The sequence below is a fragment of the Coregonus clupeaformis genome, chromosome 13 (genome assembly GCF_020615455.1).
Source record: "Coregonus clupeaformis isolate EN_2021a chromosome 13, ASM2061545v1, whole genome shotgun sequence".
In the NCBI taxonomy this organism is placed as follows: Eukaryota; Metazoa; Chordata; class Actinopteri; order Salmoniformes; family Salmonidae; genus Coregonus; species Coregonus clupeaformis.
Genome location: NC_059204.1, coordinates 20,446,090 through 20,469,057, shown reverse-complemented (window position 1 = coordinate 20,469,057; position 22,968 = coordinate 20,446,090). Strand labels below are relative to the sequence as shown.

Sequence of the window (22,968 nt, the reverse complement as noted above, 5' to 3'; positions counted from 1 at the left end):
ACTTTGCACACGAACCGCCGTCCTCTGAGTAAGAAATCATGAATGTATTTACTTGAAATGTCTGGTTCGCCGTGTATCTCTCGGTGGACCGCCCTGGATAGGGAGTTGGGCCTTCTCGTGGCCCGCTTGTAAGGCTCTGATCGTCCAAAAAGTATTCTACTGTTGTTCTCTGGTATACGGTGACTTGTCATGTAGTCCTGAACAGAACTACAGAATGGATTTTCCTTCCATTCGCTCTTGAAGTTGCTTCTTTGAAGATAGGCTAGCCAGCCGTATCGATGGTCCCCAGTGGGGTGATGAGAGTAGCGTAACACGATGGCTTGAGCAGAGTAACAGAGGATGGTGCTACTTAAATTCGCTTTCGAAGATACTTTACTTAGGACAGCTAATCAGCCGTACCAATGATTGTCCGGAAAGGTGAGTTTATTATCTCCAACTCGTGTTGAGATTTCAAAGTTCCAACAATTTTAAACATGTAGCTGCCGCTTTCACGTTTTCTAGTATGATATGTTAATTCATAACCCATCCTTTTATACGCTCTGCTCGAAAGGGCCAGTTCCGTCAGGCTGACACGCTCTCTGACCTCACTCGGGGGCATGACTACTTACTGTGCAAAGCTCTTATAGCGTTCTCAAATCACATCCCTATCTTAACAAAAATACTTTCATCATGTTTCATGTTACATGCACAAGGTAGGATGGAAACTTCCTTTATAACATTTGACATCACAAAATAACAACCCAATTGACATTAGTGTTCTATAGATCGCCTCTGACCATTTCCCACGTTCTACGTTAGAAATATTGTTACAGTATTCGTTTTAGAATGTGTTAGAGTTTCGGCAGGAAAAGTCTGTGGAAACAAAGGCACATTCCTCTGGTGAACATTGGCGAGGGAGACCTGAATCTTCTCTCCTTGATTTACAACAGGGCGTGAGGTGTCAACCGCCCACCAGTTTCCTACTCCCCCCTCTTCGAGTCAGAGGGGGTCTGGTTGAAGTTATTCATTGCAAACTTGATCTGACCTATTTGGATCCTCACAGGACAGTCATGACAACAGGGAGAACCGGGCAGGGCTCCTGCCCCAGCACTGGCACACCTGTGTACATGCGGGGCTACGATAGCAGGAAAGGATACACACTCTTGGTGTATTGCCTGCTTGGGGCCTGAGCACGCTAAGGCAGAACTCGCTAACACTGAGTCTTGCGTGCACTGTAGGGACTTTCCCCTCGACCGCACAGACTGAGACTGCGCAGAGCAGCCCCTCTGTGAGACTTGTCTTCCTCACAGTCTGCGGGCGAGGAGGCTACCCTAAAACCAACCCACCTGGGCCGAGGTGATGGATGGGTACCTGGAGGACTTCCACCCGCTGTTTCAAGAAGAGGAGTAGGAAGACAATGCTCAAGCCCACGGCTCGAAGCCCTCTTCTGTCCAGTGGAGCATCATTGCCCAATGAGAAATGTGGACTTATTGTCTGCAAATGGGCGGCGGGGTCAGGCTCGGTATCGAGTAGCCCGCACCCGTAAGGGCTGGTAGCGCCGAAAAGGACTGGTTCGATGGGAGGAGACTCCCTTCTTGCCACTCCTCCAAGCGGTCCGAGCTTTCATGGCGGAAGCCAAACGCAACTGGGACAAACCTTTGTCCAGCAAAGTCCTCGCCGCAAGAGCAGGGAACTGGCATTCATGTGCAGCCCGACCCTGTGTCTTGTCCAGAGTTACAAAGGGGTACAAGACTGCAGTTATGCTGTTGGGACTACCCTGGCTTCGGAGAGCATGTCTGCGATATGAGAGTTGGCCATTTACCCATAGTGATACATCGAAACAAGTATTTAAAAAGATAACTCAAGTATACTTTTGTAACCCCGGTTCTCTGATAATATGAGTGAGATGTATCACCGCATCGAAGAGAGCAAAAAGAGAGGCATGCCTCAGATGAACCAGAAGACAGGCGAATAGCGCCTTATAAGGAGGGAGGGGCTTACCTCATTGGCCACTCGACCCATCTGTCTCTGACAGACGTATGATTGGTCCTTCATGTAGTGATCCACCTGGAGCAAATACCCGTAGTGATACATCTCACTCATATTATCAAAAGAACCAGGGTTACCAAAGTAACCTTGAGTTTCACTTGGTGGTGGTAGGAGGTCTAGAGAGAAGGCCGTGGCCTCACTGCTGCAAATGAATCACCCAGGGCTGGCACAGGAGCTGGCTTGATTATAGGACTGAATATGAATCAGACCCTGGACGGCATTAGCATAATCATTTGTTAATTTTCCCTGAGCAAATATGACTCCTCCACAGCACTATGCCAGAAGGAGCCATACAGTACAGTGTGTGGTCAAGCAGCATTATATGCTTTGTGCAACCCCACATTTAAAAAAGTCTATAGTATGTGACCTATAGCCTTTACAGTCTTTGTACTTTACCAAAGACACTGTGCACTGCAGTGTGCAGATCACATTATAGCCTGACCTATTCCTGCTCCCCTTTAACAAAGTCATGCTCAGTATTCTATCTAGTCAGAAAGTGCATTATTAAATATTCCAGGAGAAAGTTTGGGCAGGAAATTATGCCACACAGGGATTTTAACCCATATGATTAATCTCCCCCCTCCCATAAATATTGCACTTCTCCTCTGATTCATTAAGTAGGAGTTCAGATTCTTCCATTGACTCCATAATTCAAACTGATTAAACTGTGTGGGAGAATACAAACCCACAGACACTGGTAGGATTCCTCTTAACCAGGCCTACTCAAATCTAGTCTTCAATGTCCACAGTTAGCAGCACTGATGGTTTTAATTTATCCCAACTAACCAGGGGCTGATTCAAACCTGTGACACTCAGTGATTGTACCCCTCAATGACAAAGCCAGGGTCTGTGTAAGATTGAGTAATTTGTGGCCTGTGTGGTCCAGCGGTTAGAGCCACTGACACTGGCACACAATTAATAAAAAGATTACAAGTAATGTCAATTAATGTAATATTTGAAGAATTAAACTTATAAAAACATTAAGCGGACAAGTGAGGACCCTCACCTCATTCCATCTCTTTGCTCCTACCTTAAAGACGCTGAACAATGAATTCCTAAAAGCAGAGATGGTCAACACATCTGTCAATGAGGCTAGGGTGGCGGTGGCAGGGGAAGCTAATTAAAGATGAATTAAACATTGTGTGATGAAGTCTGGGTGGAGGCTGACAGGGGCTTGGAAGAGAAGAGCTCAGCTGCTGATGGAGACTCCAGAGCTGCAGTCTGAGCCTCATTAATAAATGACCACGGGACAGCCCTTGCAAACAGCCGACACACTAGTAAACAAATGAGTCACTTGTACACTGAGGGAGCATTTGTGTGCGTTAGTTTGTGTGTGTGTTAGTTTGTGCATGTTTCGTTTGTGTGTGTGTGAATGTGTGTGTGTGTTGAGGTCTCAGTCCTTGCATGCCGGTGCCTGTGAGTAAGTCAGCACAGTGTGTGCTTGTGTGTTTGTGCCGGTGTGTGTATATATTTGTGCCTCCATGCGTATCTCAGTGTACCTTTGTCGCTGAAGTCGTCCACCAGTATGACCTCAGCGATGAGCTCAGGGGGCGAGCGGTTGAGCACGCTGTGTACTGTCCTGAGCAGGGATGACCAACCCTCGTTGTGGAATGGGATGATGATGCTGGTGTTGGGCAACTTCACCCCATACAGCTTCTGTTTACAGCTAAACACACACAAACAGGCAAATAAAATAAACAAAGCAACAAACAGCAATAGCCAAAAAGCAAATAGAGAGACTACTGAGGGGCAGTAAAGTGTGTTCATAAAGTGTGAGTGCTGATCTAGGATCAGTTTTGGCTTTTAAGATCATAGTGAATAACATCGTAGATCACTCAGTGTGAGACTATTTATGACTACAGGACCTGGTGTTGCACAAAAGTTATCTTCTGGAGAGACCAACAATACTTTAGTATTATCATGTAGGCCTAGTATTCATGACCCACAATTGTAATCGGACGCAATAATACACAGTAATGATATGATATTGCAATATTAGGCTATATAATATGAAAACTATATTGAAGTAATCATAGCAGATAATGAAAGCACCAGTTTCTGGTTCATGAGTGAAATGAGAGCTTGAGCAGAGCACTAGCCCGAATCTAAATTGTTGCAAAACATTGAGACAACTCAGACAAATTTCGAGCCCACCCACATTTCCTTGCATTGTATTACACAATATGGAATTATGTGGCTTCCTTCATTGGAATTCTGTCACAACATAGAAATCGAATGTGTCAAGATCAGACATGACGGTGACATGACAATCACCACATAGGAGCGGGCCTCCAGGGCAGACAGGGCCATCGATTAGGTATTGGAGAGCAGGTGTGGCAGCCTGATTGGTCTAACTGACACAGAATGACGGGGCCTGACAGCCGATTGTGATGGAAATGTTTTATTGATAAAACTGGGTTAATCACGAACATAGAGTTAGAGTTCTTTGTTATTGGGCCAGGAACTTAATTGGATCATTTCATTGTGTGTGTGGGGGTTTGTGTATGTTTCAAGGATTTAGGGACCTGTCATGTCCAACAATCGTTCTTCAGGTCAAGCCCAGGAGAGCCGGGGTTGAACAGAGTTTAAACTAAACATGAGTGTTTTTGCAAGATAAGGGATTGATTGAGTGTATTACTATTGATTCTGAACTGAATGAAAGTTGAATTTAGCCGCCACCATAGACAAAGGGAGTGGGCGGAGCAATAAAAGAGCGGGAAACTGAAGCGGGAGGGATTTTAAAAGCTAGGGTGTGTGGAGGGCACTATATAAGATGGAGAGAGGGCGGGAGAGGCTACTCTGCAGACCAGCTTCCTTTTATTGAAATTCAATAAAGTAAATCTTGATTCAACAAAAACTCTGTAAGAACTTTGATTGTTAATAAAGTATAGTGATGAATTTCCACAACAATTGTCACAGTGTCACTTCAGCCGTCAGAAGGCCAAGCTCCTGCCACAGCATCCTATTCATTACTCATCATCCCTCACTTTTTCACTAAAGAGGATAGTCCCACAGACAGTGCTGAGAGACACAGACAGAAAGAAAGTGGGAGAGAGAGAGAGAGAGAGAGAGAGAGAGAAAGAGGAACAAAGAGAAAGAGGGAGAGAACGAGAGTGTGAGATAGCTAATTACTCCCTAATAGGCTCGGCCGGTATACTGGGGTATTTGGAAATGGCCATGGGATGGTTTTTCAATACCTTTGAAACTATTTATTTGAAGTTTTTCAATACATTTTAATATTTGTAGCTGTTTTTTAAGTAAATAACTGCAGTCAACTTGTGCAATGCATTAGGAGATAAAGCAGATCGCGTTCTTCATTTCACCAGTCATATTATGAAGCTTACTGTAGTTCCCCAGAACAGTTGAGCCAGTCACGTGTTTGTTAGTAAATAGCACAACGGGAGAAAGCGGGAGCAGATGAGTCCAGCTGTGAAGGTCGTGTTTTACATTGAAAGTCTGTGTTTTTTTTCTTCAATAGAGTGATCAGGGATGTGCAACTATAGTTTTCCTTCCCAGAAAATACATTAGCGCAATACATTTGGCAAAAAATTGCTTCATTTTCATCAGATAACAACAGAAGTGCAACGCTACTTGACTGGCAGCCACACAAGTAAATTAGTTGACAATAAAAAAGCAAGGTATTTTTTGCAAAAACGATGCATGGCCATCATATTTCTAATGGTTAGGCCTATCATAGAAAGAATGTAGCCAGCTATATTTCCTAATGTTTTGCTTAATCTTGCATTTCACCAGTGATAAATAGGCTGGCGTCACCGAGAAAAGTATCAGAGAAAAAGCATGCGTCAAAACTTTGTTATTAATTTGCACAATGTCTCTTGTTCACATTCACTTGTAAAATGTCCAAACTCACCAAAAATGACATTTGGTAGCTCCTACCTGTTGTGGCAGACCAGGGTCAAGACCTTTACACAGATCAGACACGGACAGAATTGTATTAGCTCCATGATAAAGAAATGTGTGAGTGAGATATGACTAAAATGTCACACCCTCAGTTACATTATTAGTTTATGACTAATTAGTAGACTAGAGCTTAGAGAATTAATCAAATGTGTTTATATCCCAGCAAGAGTATAGACTGATTCCCAAAACACACAGGGAAAGGGGAGTGAAAGGCTTGCAGGATATTGTAAGGAGGCGATAACTAAGGAATGCAGCCTATGATAAGAACATGTATGTATGTATGTGTGTGTGTGTGTGTGTGTGTGTGTGTGTGTGTGTGTGTGTGTGTGTGTGACCTGATGGTCAGGAGAGCAGTTTTCCAGTGGAAAACTACAGCCCGCCTAAAGAGGGGTGGGATTTTTCCTCTGACGTGTGCGTATAAAAATATTGTACGACCATTTTGTTTCAGAGCGCTCTCATGAATAAATATGCTGACCATTGCAGGATTGAGTCTTTGTTTAATTTATTTAAACTAAGAGATTTACAACCTTTTGGGAATTATTCAGAGATTTAAGAAGTAGTTGACTTCAACCATTGAGATAACAAAATTCTCGTAACACTCCATTTCAAGGGTGTTTATTTAAATAATAAACAAAGAGAAAATAATAGGTATCCTCCAGGAGACCTCCTTCGGGATACCGTCTTCTGTGCTCCGGGGTCTTGCAGTATCCTGTGGGGAACAAAACCGAGCTCCCTCCGTTATCGCTGGTACTGAGCACGACTATACGGGAGTACCCTCTCTTCCCCAGTACCCACTCCTGTGTGCTGTCTTTCTGGCAGCTTTATGGGTCTCGTCCAGCTGGTGAGCAATCAGCTCCTTGATTTCTCACCAACCACAAATCAGCCCCAATTAGTCCTGGCCGGAGAGCCCGTCGAGACATGGCACGTCCAGCAAAGGGAGCCATCACGCGTGATGTAGACTCCCTCTGTCACCAGGCCTCGACGAGTCTCCCCCTGCACAACAGAAAAAGAGAAGCGTTGAAGGGACAAGAACCACCTGGTGACCCGATCGTTTGTGTCACTTTCCCTGGCCATCCAGACCAGGGAAGCATGGTCTGTGACCAGGGTGAAGTGGGTGCCCAACAGGTAATACTTGTGTGTCTAGCGCCCACTTCACCGCTAGACACTCTTTCTCGACAATCAAGTCTTTTTTTCTCTGGGTATCAGCTTTCGGCTTATGTACATGATGGGGTGCCCCTCTCCATCGTGTACCTGGGACAGGACGGCCCCTAGTCCCGTGTCGCATGCATCCGTCCTGGAAATCGGGCGTTACGAGAATCGGATGGGAGCTCAGCGCTTCCTTCAGGCGCCTGAACGCCGCTTCGGTCTCACTTGTCCATTTCACTGTTTTCGGGAGGTGGGCCCTGGTTAGAGCGGCAAGGGGGGAGGCTATAGCCACAAAGTTGGGGGTAAACCAGCTGTAGTATCATGCCAGTCCCAGGAAGGACTTGACCTGAGTCTTGGTGCGTGGAACGGGCCAGTCACGTACCGTGTGGACCTTCCTCTCCTGGGGCTTGGCGTTCCCCCGTCCGATCAAATACCCCAGGTACTCCACCTCCTCGAACACTAGCTTGCATTTCTTGGGGTTCGCTGTCAACCCGGCTTGCCTGAGCGCGTCCTGCACCGCCTGGAGGCGTGTCAGGTGCTCTTCCCAACCTTGGCTGTGGATGATGATATCATCCAAATAGGCCACTGTGTACTGTTGGTGGGGTTGGAGGACTCTGTCCATCAGGCACTGCAACTGATATAAGCCGTCCGGTGTCGAAAACGCAGTCTTCTCCACGGAGGCGGCTGCCAACAGTACCTGCCAATATCCTTTGGTCAGGTTGAGGGTGCTGATGTACCGGGCCTTTCCCAATCGGTCGATGAGCTCTTGTATCCTCGGCATGGGGTAGGCATCGAACAAGCTGGATGTCGTTCACACCCCGGAGGTCATTACAGAAGCACAGGCTACCGTCCGGTTTGGGCACCAACAAGATGGGGCTGCACCATGCGCTGTGGGACTCTTCGATGACCCCCATCCTCAGCATAGCCTCCACTTCCTGCTTCACGGCCTTCCTTCGTGCCTCGGGGATCCAGTATGGCCTCTTTCGTACCGTTGCCCCGGGCCAGGTGCGGACGTGGTGTTCAATGAGGGTCGTGCGGCCAGGCTTCTCGGAGAACACCGCTGCGTTCCGATCGACGAGCTCCCAGAGCGTTTGCATCTGTGCCGGGTCGAGGTCCTCATTGCTTGGGACCACCACTGGTACCGTTGGAGTCCTGGGTCCGACCATAACATGGCCAAGGCTGTCCTCTCGTGCCACCTCTTCAATAGGTTCACATGGTAAATCTGTTGAGGTTTCCGTCTCCCCGGCTGCCATACGCGGTTATTGACGGGTCCCAGCTTCTCTATCACCTCGTATGGCCCGTGCCATGTTGCCAGGATCTTACTTTCTGCTGTGGGGACTAAGACCAGCACCTTGTCTCCCACCTGGAATTCTCAGGGCTGGGTTCCCCATAGATGCGGGTTTGTCAACCGCTTGCTTCCGGAATGCGCAGGCGGCGGGTCATCCTCGCTCGTCTCCCACCCGCTCGTACCTTTTTCCTCAGCTCGTGCCTCAACAGTGCCACGAACAGTGGACAATCTCCTCCCACGAGGAGGGGTACTGGCAACTCCAGTACGGCACCCACAATCTGGAAGCTCCCTTGTGGTGTCACGATGTTGGCCTGTACGGTCGGATAACGCTTGGTGTCAACGTGGACAAAGGGAACGGACATCTCCCCACCACGTTCGGTCCCCTGGGCCAGCAGGCTCGTGGCTACGAGCGTAACCACACTCCCGGAGTCCAATAGAGCTTCAGTGTCGTGTCCGTCGACTTTTACTGGGACCATGGGTGCCGGTGGTTTGTGGTGCGCCAACAGGAGGTGACGTAGTTCACTGCGTGGCCTACCTCGCCTCCAGGGCTTGCTGATGGCATCGACTCCTCTCGAGCCGGGAAATTCCATGCAAGGTGCCCACGGTCGCCACACTCAAAACACCTCCTTTGGTCTCCATCTATCTGGGGTTGTCGGCGGTGGGTCGGCTCTCCCCCGGCCATCTCTCCGCGGGTCTGCGGCCCTTTGGCCCCGCTGACTGTCGGTTCTGGGTATACGGCGGTGGGGGTGTCCTTCTGTCCACTTGGACGGGTCCCCGACTCGGCCCCCCTTCAGCAGGGCCTCTGTGTTCTGATCAGTCTCCACTGCTCCCAGGAGGTCCTCCAAGGTCTTGGGCGCACGTAGACTCGCTGCCCTCTTAATGTCTTGGGGCAGAGCCCGTAAGAAGTGATCCATGACCACTTTGTCTATGATGGAGAGGGTGGAGAGGGTGGATACGTCGGTTAGGAGCCATGCCCTTGTGATGCGCAGTAGGTCGCTCATCTGGGCTTAGGGGGAGGCGTCGGCCACGATCCTCCAGTCGTGGACCAGTTGGGCCCGACGGGCCAGGCTGTACCCGTAGTGGCTGAGTTTCTCTCACTTGAGACTGTCGTAGTTAGCCGCCTGTTCGTCGTTAAGGTCCCAATACGCCTTTTGGGCATTCCCGGACAGGAACGGGCCAGCAGACTTGCCCACTTCGGTCTTGGCCATCCTTCCCATAGCGCTGTCCATTCAAACGTGCAGAGGTATGTTTCAATGTCGTCATCCTCCGTTAGCTTGATTAAAAACTGGTTTGGATGGGATTCAGTAGGCGCTCCTCCTTGTAGCTTCCTGATTTCCTCAACGAGGCGGCCATTTTATAGCCGCTGTTCCTCCAGCGTTCGTTCCTGAACCGCCTGTTGTGCTTGTTGGGACAGGTCGAACTGAGCTATCAACTCGTCCATGCTGATGCTGCATAAATGTCAACCCTGTTCTGACCACGTTATCAGAATGCCTACATTCTCCACCACTTGTGGCAGACCAGGGGGTTTGGTCAAGACCTTTACACAGATCAGACACGGACAGAATTGTATTAGCTCTATTTCAAGGGTGTTAATTTAAATAATAAACAAAGAGAAAAGAATAGGTATCCTCCAGGAGACCTCCTTCGGGATACCGTCTTCTGTGCTCCGGGGTCTTTCTGTATCCTGTGGGGAACAAAACCGAGCTCCCTCCGTTATCGCTGGTACTGAGCACGACTATACGGGAGTACCCTCTCTTCCCCAGTACCCACTCCTGTGTGCTGTCCTTCTGGCAGCTTTATGGGACTCGTCCAGCTGGTAAACAATCAGCTCCTTGATTTCTCACCAACCACAAATCAGCCCCAATTAGTAATGGCCGGAGAGCGCATCGAGACCTGGCACGTCCAGCAGAGGGAGCCATCGCCGCGTGATGTAGACTCCCTCTGTCACCAGGCCTAGACGAGTCTCCCCCTGGTGGCTAACCTGCGGTACGCCACACCGTATGTATGCATGCATGCATGCATATATATATATGCATGCATGCATATATGCATATATGCATATATATATGCATATATGCATATATATATGCATGCATGCATATATGCATATATGCATATATATATGCATATATGCATATATGCATATATATATATATATATATATATATCTCTTTATGAGCTGGATTGCCCGTCTTTGCAATTAGTTTATTTTCATTTGCACTCGTTAGCAAATTTAGCCATTGTCATTCGCTATTACTTGTGCTCATTTTGTTAGTTTTCTGGTAATAGACGCCCAATGGGCTTTTTGTCTCGTTTTTAGCGCCCCCTTGTGTACTAAACCGGTAATACTGTATATCCCAGTATGAGAGGACGACGGTATAATAATCTGGATATCGCCCAACCCTAATAGTCAGATTATAGTTTGTTTAAAACGTTTACATGCTTTGCAAGAACGATTTGACACATCTGAAATCAAGCTACCTGATTGGACTTTTGATAAATGCAGAAAGATCTGCTAACAAAATAAACATTCTACCACAGTGACCATGTTATTTTTGCGAAGACCATTTGGTTCCGAGTTTGGACATATAAAGTTTGTATGTGAAAACTATTTATACTGAACAAAAATATAAAACGCAACATGTAAAGTATTCCAGAAATGTTCCATATGCAAATATATTATTTCTCTCCAATTATGTGCACAAATGTGCCAAGATAATCCATCCACCTGACAGGTGTGGCATATTAAGAAGCTGATTAAACAGCATTACACAGGTGCACCTTGTGCTGGGGACAATAAAAGGCCACTAAAAATGTGCAGTTGTCACACAACACCACAGATGTCTCAAGTTGAGAGAGTGTGCAATTGGCATGCTGACTGCAGGAATGTCCACCAGAGCTGTTGCCAGATAATTGAATGTTAATTTCTCTACCATAAGCCACCTCCGTTGTTTTAGAGAATTTGGCAGTACATCCAAACGGCCTCACAACCACAGACCACGTGTAACTGCGCTAGCCCAGGACCGCTACATTTGGCTTCTTCACCTGCGGGATTGTCTGAGACCAGCCACCCGGACAGCTGATGTAAAAAAGCCCTTTTGTGGGGAACAACTCATTCTGATTGGCTGGGCATGGCTCCAAAGTGGGTGGGCCTATGCCCTCCCAGGCCCACCCATGGCTGCGCCCCTGCCCAGTAATGTGAAATCCATAGATTAGGGCCTAATGAATTTATTTCAATTGACTAAGTTCCTTATATGAACTGTAACTCAGTAAAAATCCTTGAAATTGTTGCATGTTGTGTTCATATTTTTGTTCAGTATATATGCATACTTCCAAACTCTTCCCAAACTCCCAAACTCACTCACGCATAAGAGGGAGGCTTGCGCTACCTGTACTGGCCCATGCGCAGATCAAATACACCACTGGAATGCTGATTAAGATGTTTACATGTACTAATAATTTGAAAGATTGCTCAGAAAACCAGGTGTTTTAATTGGCGTATGCTTACTTCGATTTTGACCTTACGCCGATTAAGATAAGCAGAGTAAAGGTGTTTACATGACTAATGCCATACTCGGCCTTCTGCCATAATCAGTTTAATATCAAATTATTAGTGTGCATGTAAACATCCTCAATGGCTTATGAGGAAAGTAGCTACATCTTCAAATATGAATGAAATACACCTTCCACTTAATGCTCACATGTATTTTGCATTTTCATCATCAGGAGCATGTGAAACAACTAGAGCCCGACCAATATGGGATTTTTGGGTCTGATACCGATTTTAGGGAGGCAAAAGTCACCGATTACCGATATATTTTGTTTTCTAGAGGTGGAATGAAAAATACATTTTTTACATTTTAATCATTTTAGCAGACGCTCTTATCCAGAGCGACTTACAGTTAGTGAGTGCATACATTTTTCATAGTGGCCCCCCGTGGGAATCGAACCCACAACCCTGGCGTTGCAAGCACCATGCTCTACCAACTGAGCTACAGGAGACCTTTGTTTATACAAATTTTGCTCCAAAGAATTAAACAGATACTCTAAATGATGCTTTCAACAAAATATAACAATTTATAGTATTTAAGAACATTTGATTTGTGGTTTACAGGATATCCACCAAAAATAAACTATATCCTCTATAAATACGACAGTAAACTTGTTTGGTATAACTTCTTAATTAAGTACAACAGAAAGATGTGTCTATTACTGGATAAGAAGTATGCAAAAGTGTTTGTGCTATACCATCACAAAGGGTCTCTGGTTGAATGATTTAAACTTAGTATCAAAGTAAATCTGAAACTGCACAGTTCACAAGCATTGAAAAGCAGTAACATGCCGTTCATAATGTCACCACTAGGTGTCAGCATTTGTTTCTAGTAGATTTACTACAGTGTTTACATTCAAAGGTCATGTAAACAAACACTTTATGGCAACCTCGCAATGAGAGTATGTTATGACATAAGCTAGCTGTTCATTACAACAATGTTTACTTACAGAAAATGTACATTACACTGTTATTCAATACAAAATGTATTGGCTATAAATTTCAACTGAAAATGTTTCCGCAGGCAAATGCTTGCCGTGCTGTTTTGGTCACACGTTCTAATTTAGCTAGCCAACAAATGTTAGCTTCTTAACTCATCATGAATGCAAGCTATGGCCTGAAAGATAGATCTACGCCAACTGTTGCCTTTTTTGCAGATTGCATATTTCAGAAAACTAACTAAATAAGCCACATGCTAACATAATAGGCCCAGACAGTAACATTGTTCTTTTTGTATCACGGACGAGTGTTCACTTTTGCGCCAGTCCAGTGTTAGCACATAAGTAGAACAGATTGCTAGCTAGCTAGCTAAGCTAACTACCTGGCTGGCTAGATAGCTAAGCTAACATTAACTAAGTGAGAATGTGATGAAGACATGGCTGGCTTCTTGGTGAAGTGTACTTTTGATTATTTACTTATTCAAATACGCTGACTGTGGCAAGCTACTCACCGTCAAACCACCATGCCTACTCTCTCACGTTGTGACTTGGGGCTGAATTATGTTCAATGAGCAGCTCAGGGCACCCTCTTCAGGCAACCATTGAATATTTTAAAAAATGACCGCAAATGAGCAGACATACAGTGGGGAAAAAAAGTATTTAGTCAGCCACCAATTGTGCAAGTTCTCCCACTTAAAAAGATGAGAGAGGCCTGTAATTTTCATCATAGGTACACGTCAACTATGACAGACAAAATGAGAAAAGAAAATCCAGAAAATCACATTGTAGGATTTTTAATGAATTTATTTGCAAATTATGGTGGAAAATAAGTATTTGGTCAATAACAAGTTTCTCAATACTTTGTTATATACCCTTTGTTGGCAATGACACAGGTCAAACGTTTTCTGTAAGTCTTCACAAGGTTTTCACACACTGTTGCTGGTATTTTGGCCCATTCCTCCATGCAGATCTCCTCTAGAGCAGTGATGTTTTGGGGCTGTCGCTGGGCAACACAGACTTTCAACTCCCTCCAAAGATTTTCTATGGGGTTGAGATCTGGAGACTGGCTAGGCCACTCCAGGACCTTGAAATGCTTCTTACGAAGCCACTCCTTCGTTGCCCGGGCGGTGTGTTTGGGATCATTGTCATGCTGAAAGACCCAGCCACGTTTCATCTTCAATGCCCTTGCTGATGGAAGGTTTTCACTCAAAATCTCACGATACATGGCCCCATTCATTCTTTCCTTTACACGGATCAGTCGTCCTGGTCCCTTTGCAGAAAAACAGCCCCAAAGCATGATGTTTCCACCCCCATGCTTCACAGTAGGTATGGTGTTCTTTGGATGCAACTCAGCATTCTTTGTCCTCCAAACACGACGAGTTGAGTTTTTACCAAAAAGTTCTATTTTGGTTTCATCTGACCATATGACATTCTCCCAATCCTCTTCTGGATCATCCAAATGCACTATAGCAAACTTCAGACGGGCCTGGACATGTACTGGCTTAAGCAGGGGGACACGTCTGGCACTGCAGGATTTGAGTCCCTGGCGGCGTAGTGTGTTACTGATGGTAGGCTTTGTTACTTTGGTTCCAGCTCTCTGCAGGTCATTCACTAGGTCCCCCGTGTGGTTCTGGGATTTTTGCTCACCGTTCTTGTGATCATTTTGACCCCCACGGTGTGAGATCTTGTGTGGAGCCCCAGATCGAGGGAGATTATCAGTGGTCTTGTATGTCTTCCATTTCCTAATAATTGCTCCCACAGTTGATTTCTTCAAACCAAGCTGCTTACCTATTGCAGATTCAGTCTTCCCAGCCTGGTGCAGGTCTACAATTTTGTTTCTGGTGTCCTTTGACAGCTCTTTGGTCTTGGCCATAGTGGAGTTTGGAGTGTGACTGTTTGAGGTTGTGGACAGGTGTCTTTTATACTGATAACAAGTTCAAACAGGTGCCATTAATACAGGTAACGAGTGGAGGACAGAGGAGCCTCTTAAAGAAGAAGTTACAGGTCTGTGAGAGCCAGAAATCTTGCTTGTTTGTAGGTGACCAAATACTTATTTTCCACCATAATTTGCAAATAAATTCATTAAAAATCCTACAATGTGATTTTCTGGAGTTTTTTTTCTCAATTTGTCTGTCATAGTTGACGTGTACCTATGATGAAAATTACAGGCCTCTCTAATCTTTTTAAGTGGGAGAACTTGCACAATTGGTGGCTAACTAAATACTTTTTTCCCCCACTGTATTTGTTTATTCTATGCATATAATATCAACGCTTTATCTGGAATAAAGACCGATACAAATATTTATGTGAAAGGCTAAATGTCGGCCGTTAATATCGGTATACAATTTATCAGTCGGGCCCTAGAAATAACTGACTAAACTATACTTATCCTTTCGGAGGAATGTGTGAGTTGACACACTCACTTTAGGTGCCGGATGTCTGCGACAGAGCGGTTGAGGGAGATCCTATCGCTGACATAGATGTTGAACCCATTCTCCCTGTAGGCCTGGTCCACCCGGTCAGTGTCGGTCAGAGGAAAGGGCTTCCCCTGCTCCCCGTTACCTACACAAACACACACACACACACACAGAGAGAGAACAGAACAGACATGAGCACAACGATACTGTCAACTTAGGTTGAAATGCCTTGCTCCATCCATCTGTTGTCATGTTCTAGCCTGTAATGATCTGCTTTTCTCTGACAGACTGAAAATACCTGGACTTAATGTCAGCTAAAATCCCTTTTGTCTGAGGTACAGTACCTGCTGAATGAACCATAAGGTCCTTGGAAATGTCTTGCAGTCTGTCGACCACTTCAGTTTTAATGGCCTACTGTCTGAAGAGTCGTTGTGCTAGAATCACACCTTTGAAAAGCTCATGTTCCTACAAACATATAATGCCTTGTGTGGAATCATTTGTTATCGCAGTATACAGTGAGGGAAAAAAAGTATTTGATCCCCTGCTGATTTTGTACGTTTTCCCACTGATAAAGACATGATCAGTCTATAATTTTAACGGAAGGTGTATTTGAACAGTGAGAGACAGAATAACAACAAAATCCAGAAAAACGCATGTCAAAAATGTTATAAATTGATTTGCATTTTAATGAGGGAAATAAGTATTTGACCCCTCTGCAAAACATGACTTTGTTCTTGGTGGCAAAACCCTTGTTGGCAATCACAGAGGTCAGACGTTTCTTGTAGTTGGCCACCAGGTTTGCACACATCTCAGGAGGGATTTTGTCCCACTCCTCTTTGCAGATCTTCTCCAAGTCATTATGGTTTCGAGGCTGACGTTTGGCAACTCAAACCTTCAGCTCCCTCCACAGATTTTCTATGGGATTATGGTCTGGAGACTGGCTAGGCCACTCCAGGACCTTAATGTGCTTCTTCTTGAAACACTCCTTTGTTGCCTTGGCCGTGTGTTTTGGGTCATTGTCATGCTGGAATACCCATCCACGACCCATTTTCAATGCCCTGGCTGAGGGAAGGAGGTTCTCACCCAAGATTTGACGGTACATGGCCCCGTCCATCGTCCCTTTAATGCGGTGAAGTTGTCCTGTCCCCTTAGCAGAAAAACACCCCCAAAGCATAATGTTTCCACCTCCATGTTTGACGGTGGGGATGGTGTTCTTGGGGTCATAGGCAGCATTCCTCCTCCTCCAAACACGGCGAGTTGAGTTGATGGCAAAGAGCTCGATTTTGGTCTCATCTGACCACAACACTTTCACCCAGTTCTCCTCTGAATCATTCAGATGTTCACTGGCAAACTTCAGACGGCCCTGTATATGTGCTTTCTTGAGCAGGGGGACCTTGCGGGCGCTGCAGGATTTCAGTCCTTCACGGCGTAGTGTGTTACCAATTGTTTTCTTGGTGACTATGGTCCCAGCTGCCTTGAGATCATTGACAAGATCCTCCCGTGTAGTTCTGGGCTGATTCCTCACCGTTCTCATGATCATTGCAACTCCACGAGATGAGATCTTGCATGGAGCCCCAGGCCGAGGGAGATTGACAGTTATTTTGTGTTTCTTCCATTTGCGAATAATCGCAGCAACTGTTGTCACCTTCTCACCAAGCTGCTTGGCGATGGTCTTGTAGCCCATTACAGCCTTGTGTAGGTCTACAATCTTGTCCCTGACATCCTTAAAGAGCTCTTTGGTCTTGGCCATGGTGGAGAGTTTGGAATCTGATTGATTGATTGCTTCTGTGGACAGGTGTCTTTTATACAGGTAACAAGCTGAGATTAGGAGCACTCCCTTTAAGAGTGTGCTTCTAATCTCAGCTCGTTACCTGTATAAAAGACACCTGGGAGCCAGGTTATTCTGTCTCTCACTGTTCAAATAAACCTACCATTAAAATTATAGACTGATCATGTCTTTGTCAGTGGGCAAATGTACAAAATCAGCAGGGGATCAAATACTTTTTTCCCCTCACTGTAGTTGTGGGCTTCAAACCTCAAACTAAAGGGCAGTGTGTGTGAGGGACTTCCTGAAGTTCTGTCCTACCAGAGCGAGCAGCGTCTCTCCTGATTGCCTCGTAGTCGTGCCAGTCCTTCCTCCGCACGCCGTCCCGCCCCATCTGGGCATTCTTCCGGGGCCTGACGTTTACTCCCTGCCAAAACACACAGGAACAGAGGGTCAAACATCAGGACATACACCCACACACAGAGGGTATCACACACATACAGTAGAGGGTAAAACGCATCCACGCATGCCGCACACACACACAGGAACAGAGGGTCGCATATCAGGACACCTTACTAACCAGCAACCATTCTGCCAGAGCCTGTGAGGCTTGATGCTCAAGTAGCTATACAAGTAGGTCTACATCACATTCTGAGAGCATATTCATAAACATAACCATACAAGCAAATAAACAGTTGTCCATTACCCAACAGCAGAGAACCTTGCAAAAACACAACCATTACCAATAGTCATTATGGGACTTTTTTTTTAGCCTCAAGCTTTAATCAATTTCCTTATCACGCTTGACTTCAGCAAAACTGCCATCAGTCACAATTAAATGTAATGTAAACTCCTTCAAGGGCTGCTCCTTATGTGCTGCTATGCTGGTCAGCGTTTTTCAGAGGCTTGAGAACTGTTCTTATGAGAGCAGAGCAGAAGAAGAAAATGGAAAGGAAGGAACACAAGTATGGAGAAACTCATTTGACTTTAACACTAGAACTGCCATAGGCCAACGGCCACTGACATTTTATTTTGTAAATAATAACCCCCCCCCCTCCACAAAAAAGAAAAAACAACATCCTGCTCCTTCCTTGACTTTTCCTAAATGTTTGTATTTTACATTGCTCATTTGTCACAATTACCTGTTTTTTTCCCACACCTATTCCCAACTTAACCTGCCAAGACAATGCGCTGTAGGAAGTTGGTACCCAGCCAGGCGCTAATGCGTCTCTCTCTCTCCTTACTGAATGACAAATGGATGAATGGGCAATAATTGTGAACGTTACTTCACAACTGAATTTAAATTAGGCCTAACTGAATGATAAGGAGCGTGAAGAGGTTGATTTAATTTAGAAAGACAATAGTGTGATGAGTTTGCATTATGCCTATTTATCAGTGTTGGCGCTCATGTTTATAGCAAATAATTTGACTGCGCACCTTGATATCATTGTCTTTTACGTTTTAATTCGTAAAAAGAAGCTGTTACGGGACGGTTTAATTTACTATAACTCTATTACTAACCCTTTATTGTAAGGGAAGCGACAACATGCTACGTGTTGCAGTAGGCCTTTAGAATAATGCAAAACATATCCTTGAGTTGATAAGCGAGGGAGAAGCAAATGATGCCAGCCCACAGAATGAAGGACAAATGGATGAATGGGAGCGATAACTGTGCACATTACTTTAATCAAATGTTAAATTAGGCCTAACTGAATGATAAGGAGGGTGAAGAGTTTAATGTAATTTAGAACAACAAGTGTGATGAGTTTGTGTTAAGCCTATTTATCAGCATTGGTGCTCATGTTAATAACTTGACAGGTTGATACTATTCTCTTACGGGACAGTTTTATTTACAATAACTATTATTAAATCACATTTATTTTAAGGGAAACAAAAACATGCAGTAGTTGCAGTAGTCCTTTAGAATAATGCAAAACATATCCTTGACTCTATCCAAGTTCATGAGTGAGGGGAAACAAACTATGCCAGTCAGCCTGCGCAGCCAGCCCATCAAAACTACACCGAAACTAATTTCACACATAAGATTAAATTGCTGCTAAATGCATATAGGGGAAACTTTGCTTCATAATGTCTCAACTCCATCTCAGTAGGGGAGGAGGGGAACACAGTGGGTGTCAGGTAGGATGTCCATTGGCCACAAGGTGAGAGAACAGTGAGGTTAGCACTGAGTCAGACTAGAAGTCAATGGACCTCTCTGAAATAGACACACACGGTCCTTCTCTCACATAAAACTCCTGGCAGAGAAAAGATGACCTAGGTACAATTCAATCCATCATTTGGGTTTAGCTGTGGAGACATGGCAGTAAAATAACAAAACTCAGTGCTGCTGAGAGCTGCGAAGTTTACACAATGGAATTGTATAACATTTAATTTCACGCTTGTACCCCTGTGAGAATATCATCCCAACGCATTTGCTTGTTTGCACGTACAGTTGAAGTCTGAAGTTTACATACACCTTAGCCAAATACATTTAAACTCAGTTTTTCACAATTACTGACATTTAATCCTAGTAACAATTCCCTGTTTTAGGTCAGTTAGGATCACCACTTTATTTTAAGAATGTGAAATGTCAGAATAATAGTAGAGAATTATTTATTTCAGCTTTTATTCCTTTCATCACATTCCCAGTGGGTCAGAAGTTTACATACACTCAATTAGTATTCGGTAGCATTGCCTTTAAATTATTTAACTTGGGTCAAACTTTTCGGGTAGCCTTCCACAAGCTTCCCACAATAAGTTGGGTGAATTTTGGCCCATTTCTCTTGACAGAGCTGGTGTAACTGAGTCAGTTTGTAGGCCTCCTTGCTCGCACACACTTTTTCAGTTCTGCCCACAAACTGTCTATAGGATTGAGGTCAGGGCTTTGTGATGGCCACTCCAATACCTTGACTTTGTTGTCCTTATGCCATTTTGCCACAACTTTGGAAGTATGCTTGGGGTCTTGTCCATTTGGAAGACCCATTTGCGACCAAGCTTTAACTTCCTGACTGATGTGTTGAGATGTTGCTTCAATATATCCACCTAATTTTCCTTCCTCATGATGCCATCTATTTTCTGAAGGGCACCAGTCCCTCCTGCAGCAAAGCACCCCCACAGCATGATGCTGCCACCCCTGTGCTTCACGGTTGGGATGGTGTTCTTCGGCTTGCAAGCCACCCCCCTTTTCCTCCAAACATAACGATGGTCATTATGGCCAAACAGTTCTATTTTTGTTTCATCAGACCAGAGGACATTTCTCCAAAAAGTACGATCTTTGTCCCCATGTGCAGTTGCAAACCGTAGTCTGGCTTTTTTATGGTGGTTTTGGAGCAGTGGCTTCTTCATTGCTGAGCGGCCTTTCAGGTTATGTCGATACAGGACTCGTTTTACTGTGTGTATAGATACTTTTGTACCTGTTTCCTCCAGCATCTTCACAATGTCCTTTGCTGTTGTTCTGGGATTGAGTTGCACTTTTCGCACCAAAGTACGTTCATCTCTAGGAGAGAGAGCGCGTCTCCTTCCTGAGCGGTATGACGGCTGCGTGGTCCCATGGTGTTTATACTTGCGTACTATTGTTTGTACAGATGAACGTGGTACCTTCAGGCGTTTGGAAATTGCTCCCAAGGATGAACCAGAGTTGTGGAGGTCTACAATTATTTTTGGCTGATTTCTTTTGATTTTCCCATGATGTCAAGCAAAGAGGCACCGAGTTTGAAGGTAGGCCTTGAAATACATCCACAGGTACTCCTCCAATTGACTCAAATGATGTAAATTAGCCTATCAGAAGCTTCTAAAGCCATGACATCATTTCCTGGAATTTTCCAAGCTGTTTAAAGGCACAGTCAACTTAGTGTATGTAAACTTCTGACCCACTGGAATTGTGACACAGTGAATTATAAGTTAAATAATCTGTCTGTAAACAATTGTTGTGTCATGCACAAAGTAGATGTCCTAACCGACTTGCCAAAACTATAGTTTGTTAACAAGACATTTGTGGAGTGGTTGAAAAACGAGTTTTAATGACTCCAACCTAAGTGTATGTAAACTTCCGACTTCATCTGTAGGTAGTGCGCACGCACACTTTTCTACTCCACTGAAAAACACACGCAGTGATTTAGCCATTAATCCAAGTCATCGTCCATGCTCTAAAAATTATCCCTTTTTAGGCGGCCGACGTCACAAATTTGGATCACAACGGTGAAATAATTAGCTCAATGGGAGGATGTGATTAGTGAAACGTTGTTCATGCAAATGGCAAGCCTAATTGCATGGAATTCAATTAATTACTAAAATCAGCCTGCTAAGTAATATCACTGTGATGAGAAACAAACAACTAAACATACAAATACAACTTCTTGGTATTCGGGGTTGGGAGCAGGGTACACAGTATTTGCAATGTATGTAGGCTACTACTATCTAGTCTAGGCCTATTTGTCAAACTGATAATACATCAAAGGCCTAGGTAAAAGTTTAAACAGTTGGACAGTGTGGGGGCTATAGTTAGGCTATAGTACTGAGTAGTAGCTCTCCTGGTCAGGTCACATGTCAGGGCTGTGTTTATAATGTACTTATCTATTTGTCAAACAGCTGACATCAATACACCTGGGGGACTGATAATGCACACTAGCCCAGAGGTCACCTCACCTCCACTTTCACCACAAGTTCCACTTTCCCCACAAAGTCATTTTCTACATGTTACCTGGCCAGAGGGAGAGGCAGGCCCTGGCTGCAATGCCTACACTCAAACTCATTGAATGGCCAGTAAACACTCAACCAGAGCTACACACTGAGAAAAGTAAGCTTCGATTTAACAATCTAGAACAAGATTATTAAAAGGTGGATGCTCTACATTGGTGGCAATGTAGTGAGTTAGGCCCAGACAACAATGTAACGCACTTTTTGAAAACTAAAGATGTTGGATCTTAATTTGATCACCCTGTTGCAACAGAACTTTCCTGCAATGCAGAAAATGTAAACCTTGTAGTGTATTTGATGTTTAAAAAGTTTGGCCACAGATCAGCTTTGTAAGCAGGTTGATAACAGTAGGCCTAGGCTACATGCAGAACAGACACTTGTTCACTGGCACAAACACCAATTAAAACACTCAGAAATGTTAGGCAGTATTTCACTACAAATCCTCTTTCTCTTCAAAAGCTCTGCATGTCTCACTGTGTATGCATCCGACGGCCCTACTGCCGCTGTATGTTGAGATTTACTTCATCCTCACAAACACACACACCCCCACAGCAAGCAGAGCCAATCATCCCTGACAGACAGGTAACCTTATTAATCACCTGCTTAGACTCACTGTCACACTTCTGTCCTGAGCCAGGCACAGAGATCAAGCCTCAGTTCAAGAGAGCTGCTCTCAAAATGTCACGACGAGAGGCTTTCCCCTCTGCGCTGACGAGGACCGACGAGTCCATCTGTACAGATCCTGTTAAGAGGAAGCAAGATTGTGCCGCGCCATTTCCTTTTGATAAAAATTTCAACACAAGGAGCTATGATATTCCACTGAGGCTTTGCTGCTCTAACAAGACCTTCGGAAAACTTTTCACTGTGTGTGTGCGTGTGTGTGTAGTGACAGAAGAGAAATGTGCTCACATTAGAGCAAATTAGCATTACTCATCCTACCATCCGTGCCCTGGCCCAGACTTACTGTACAAAGGCATAACAAGCATCATTTCCACTGCTGAACATCAGAGTGAGACCCACTACCTTCAACACCATCAGAAGACTCCACGCTGGCAGAAACTCATTTCAACACAAGTTCTTTTCAATTCCATCAGTATTCAGGGCACACCACAAACACAGTAATAGGGCAACGCTCAGACGCATCTTCCGTTTTGTCTCCTACTCCGCACCACTCACAGTCTGTATAAGTAACGGCCCATGATGCATTTGCAATCAAGCAC

At 44.8% G+C, this 22,968-nt stretch overlaps 1 protein-coding gene across 1 annotated transcript in view; it reads right to left on the bottom strand.

The window, feature by feature from the left end:
• Nucleotides 1-22,968, bottom strand: part of LOC121579424 (polypeptide N-acetylgalactosaminyltransferase 10) — a 118,053-nt gene that overhangs the window by 74,748 nt on the left and 20,337 nt on the right. The window contains exons 2-4 of the mRNA XM_041894009.1: nt 17,375-17,480; nt 15,295-15,433; nt 3,528-3,694 (exon numbers count right to left, since the gene is read on the bottom strand). Coding sequence (XP_041749943.1) covers nt 3,528-3,694; nt 15,295-15,433; nt 17,375-17,480 — 412 coding nt within the window. The remainder of the gene's footprint in view (nt 1-3,527; nt 3,695-15,294; nt 15,434-17,374; nt 17,481-22,968) is intronic.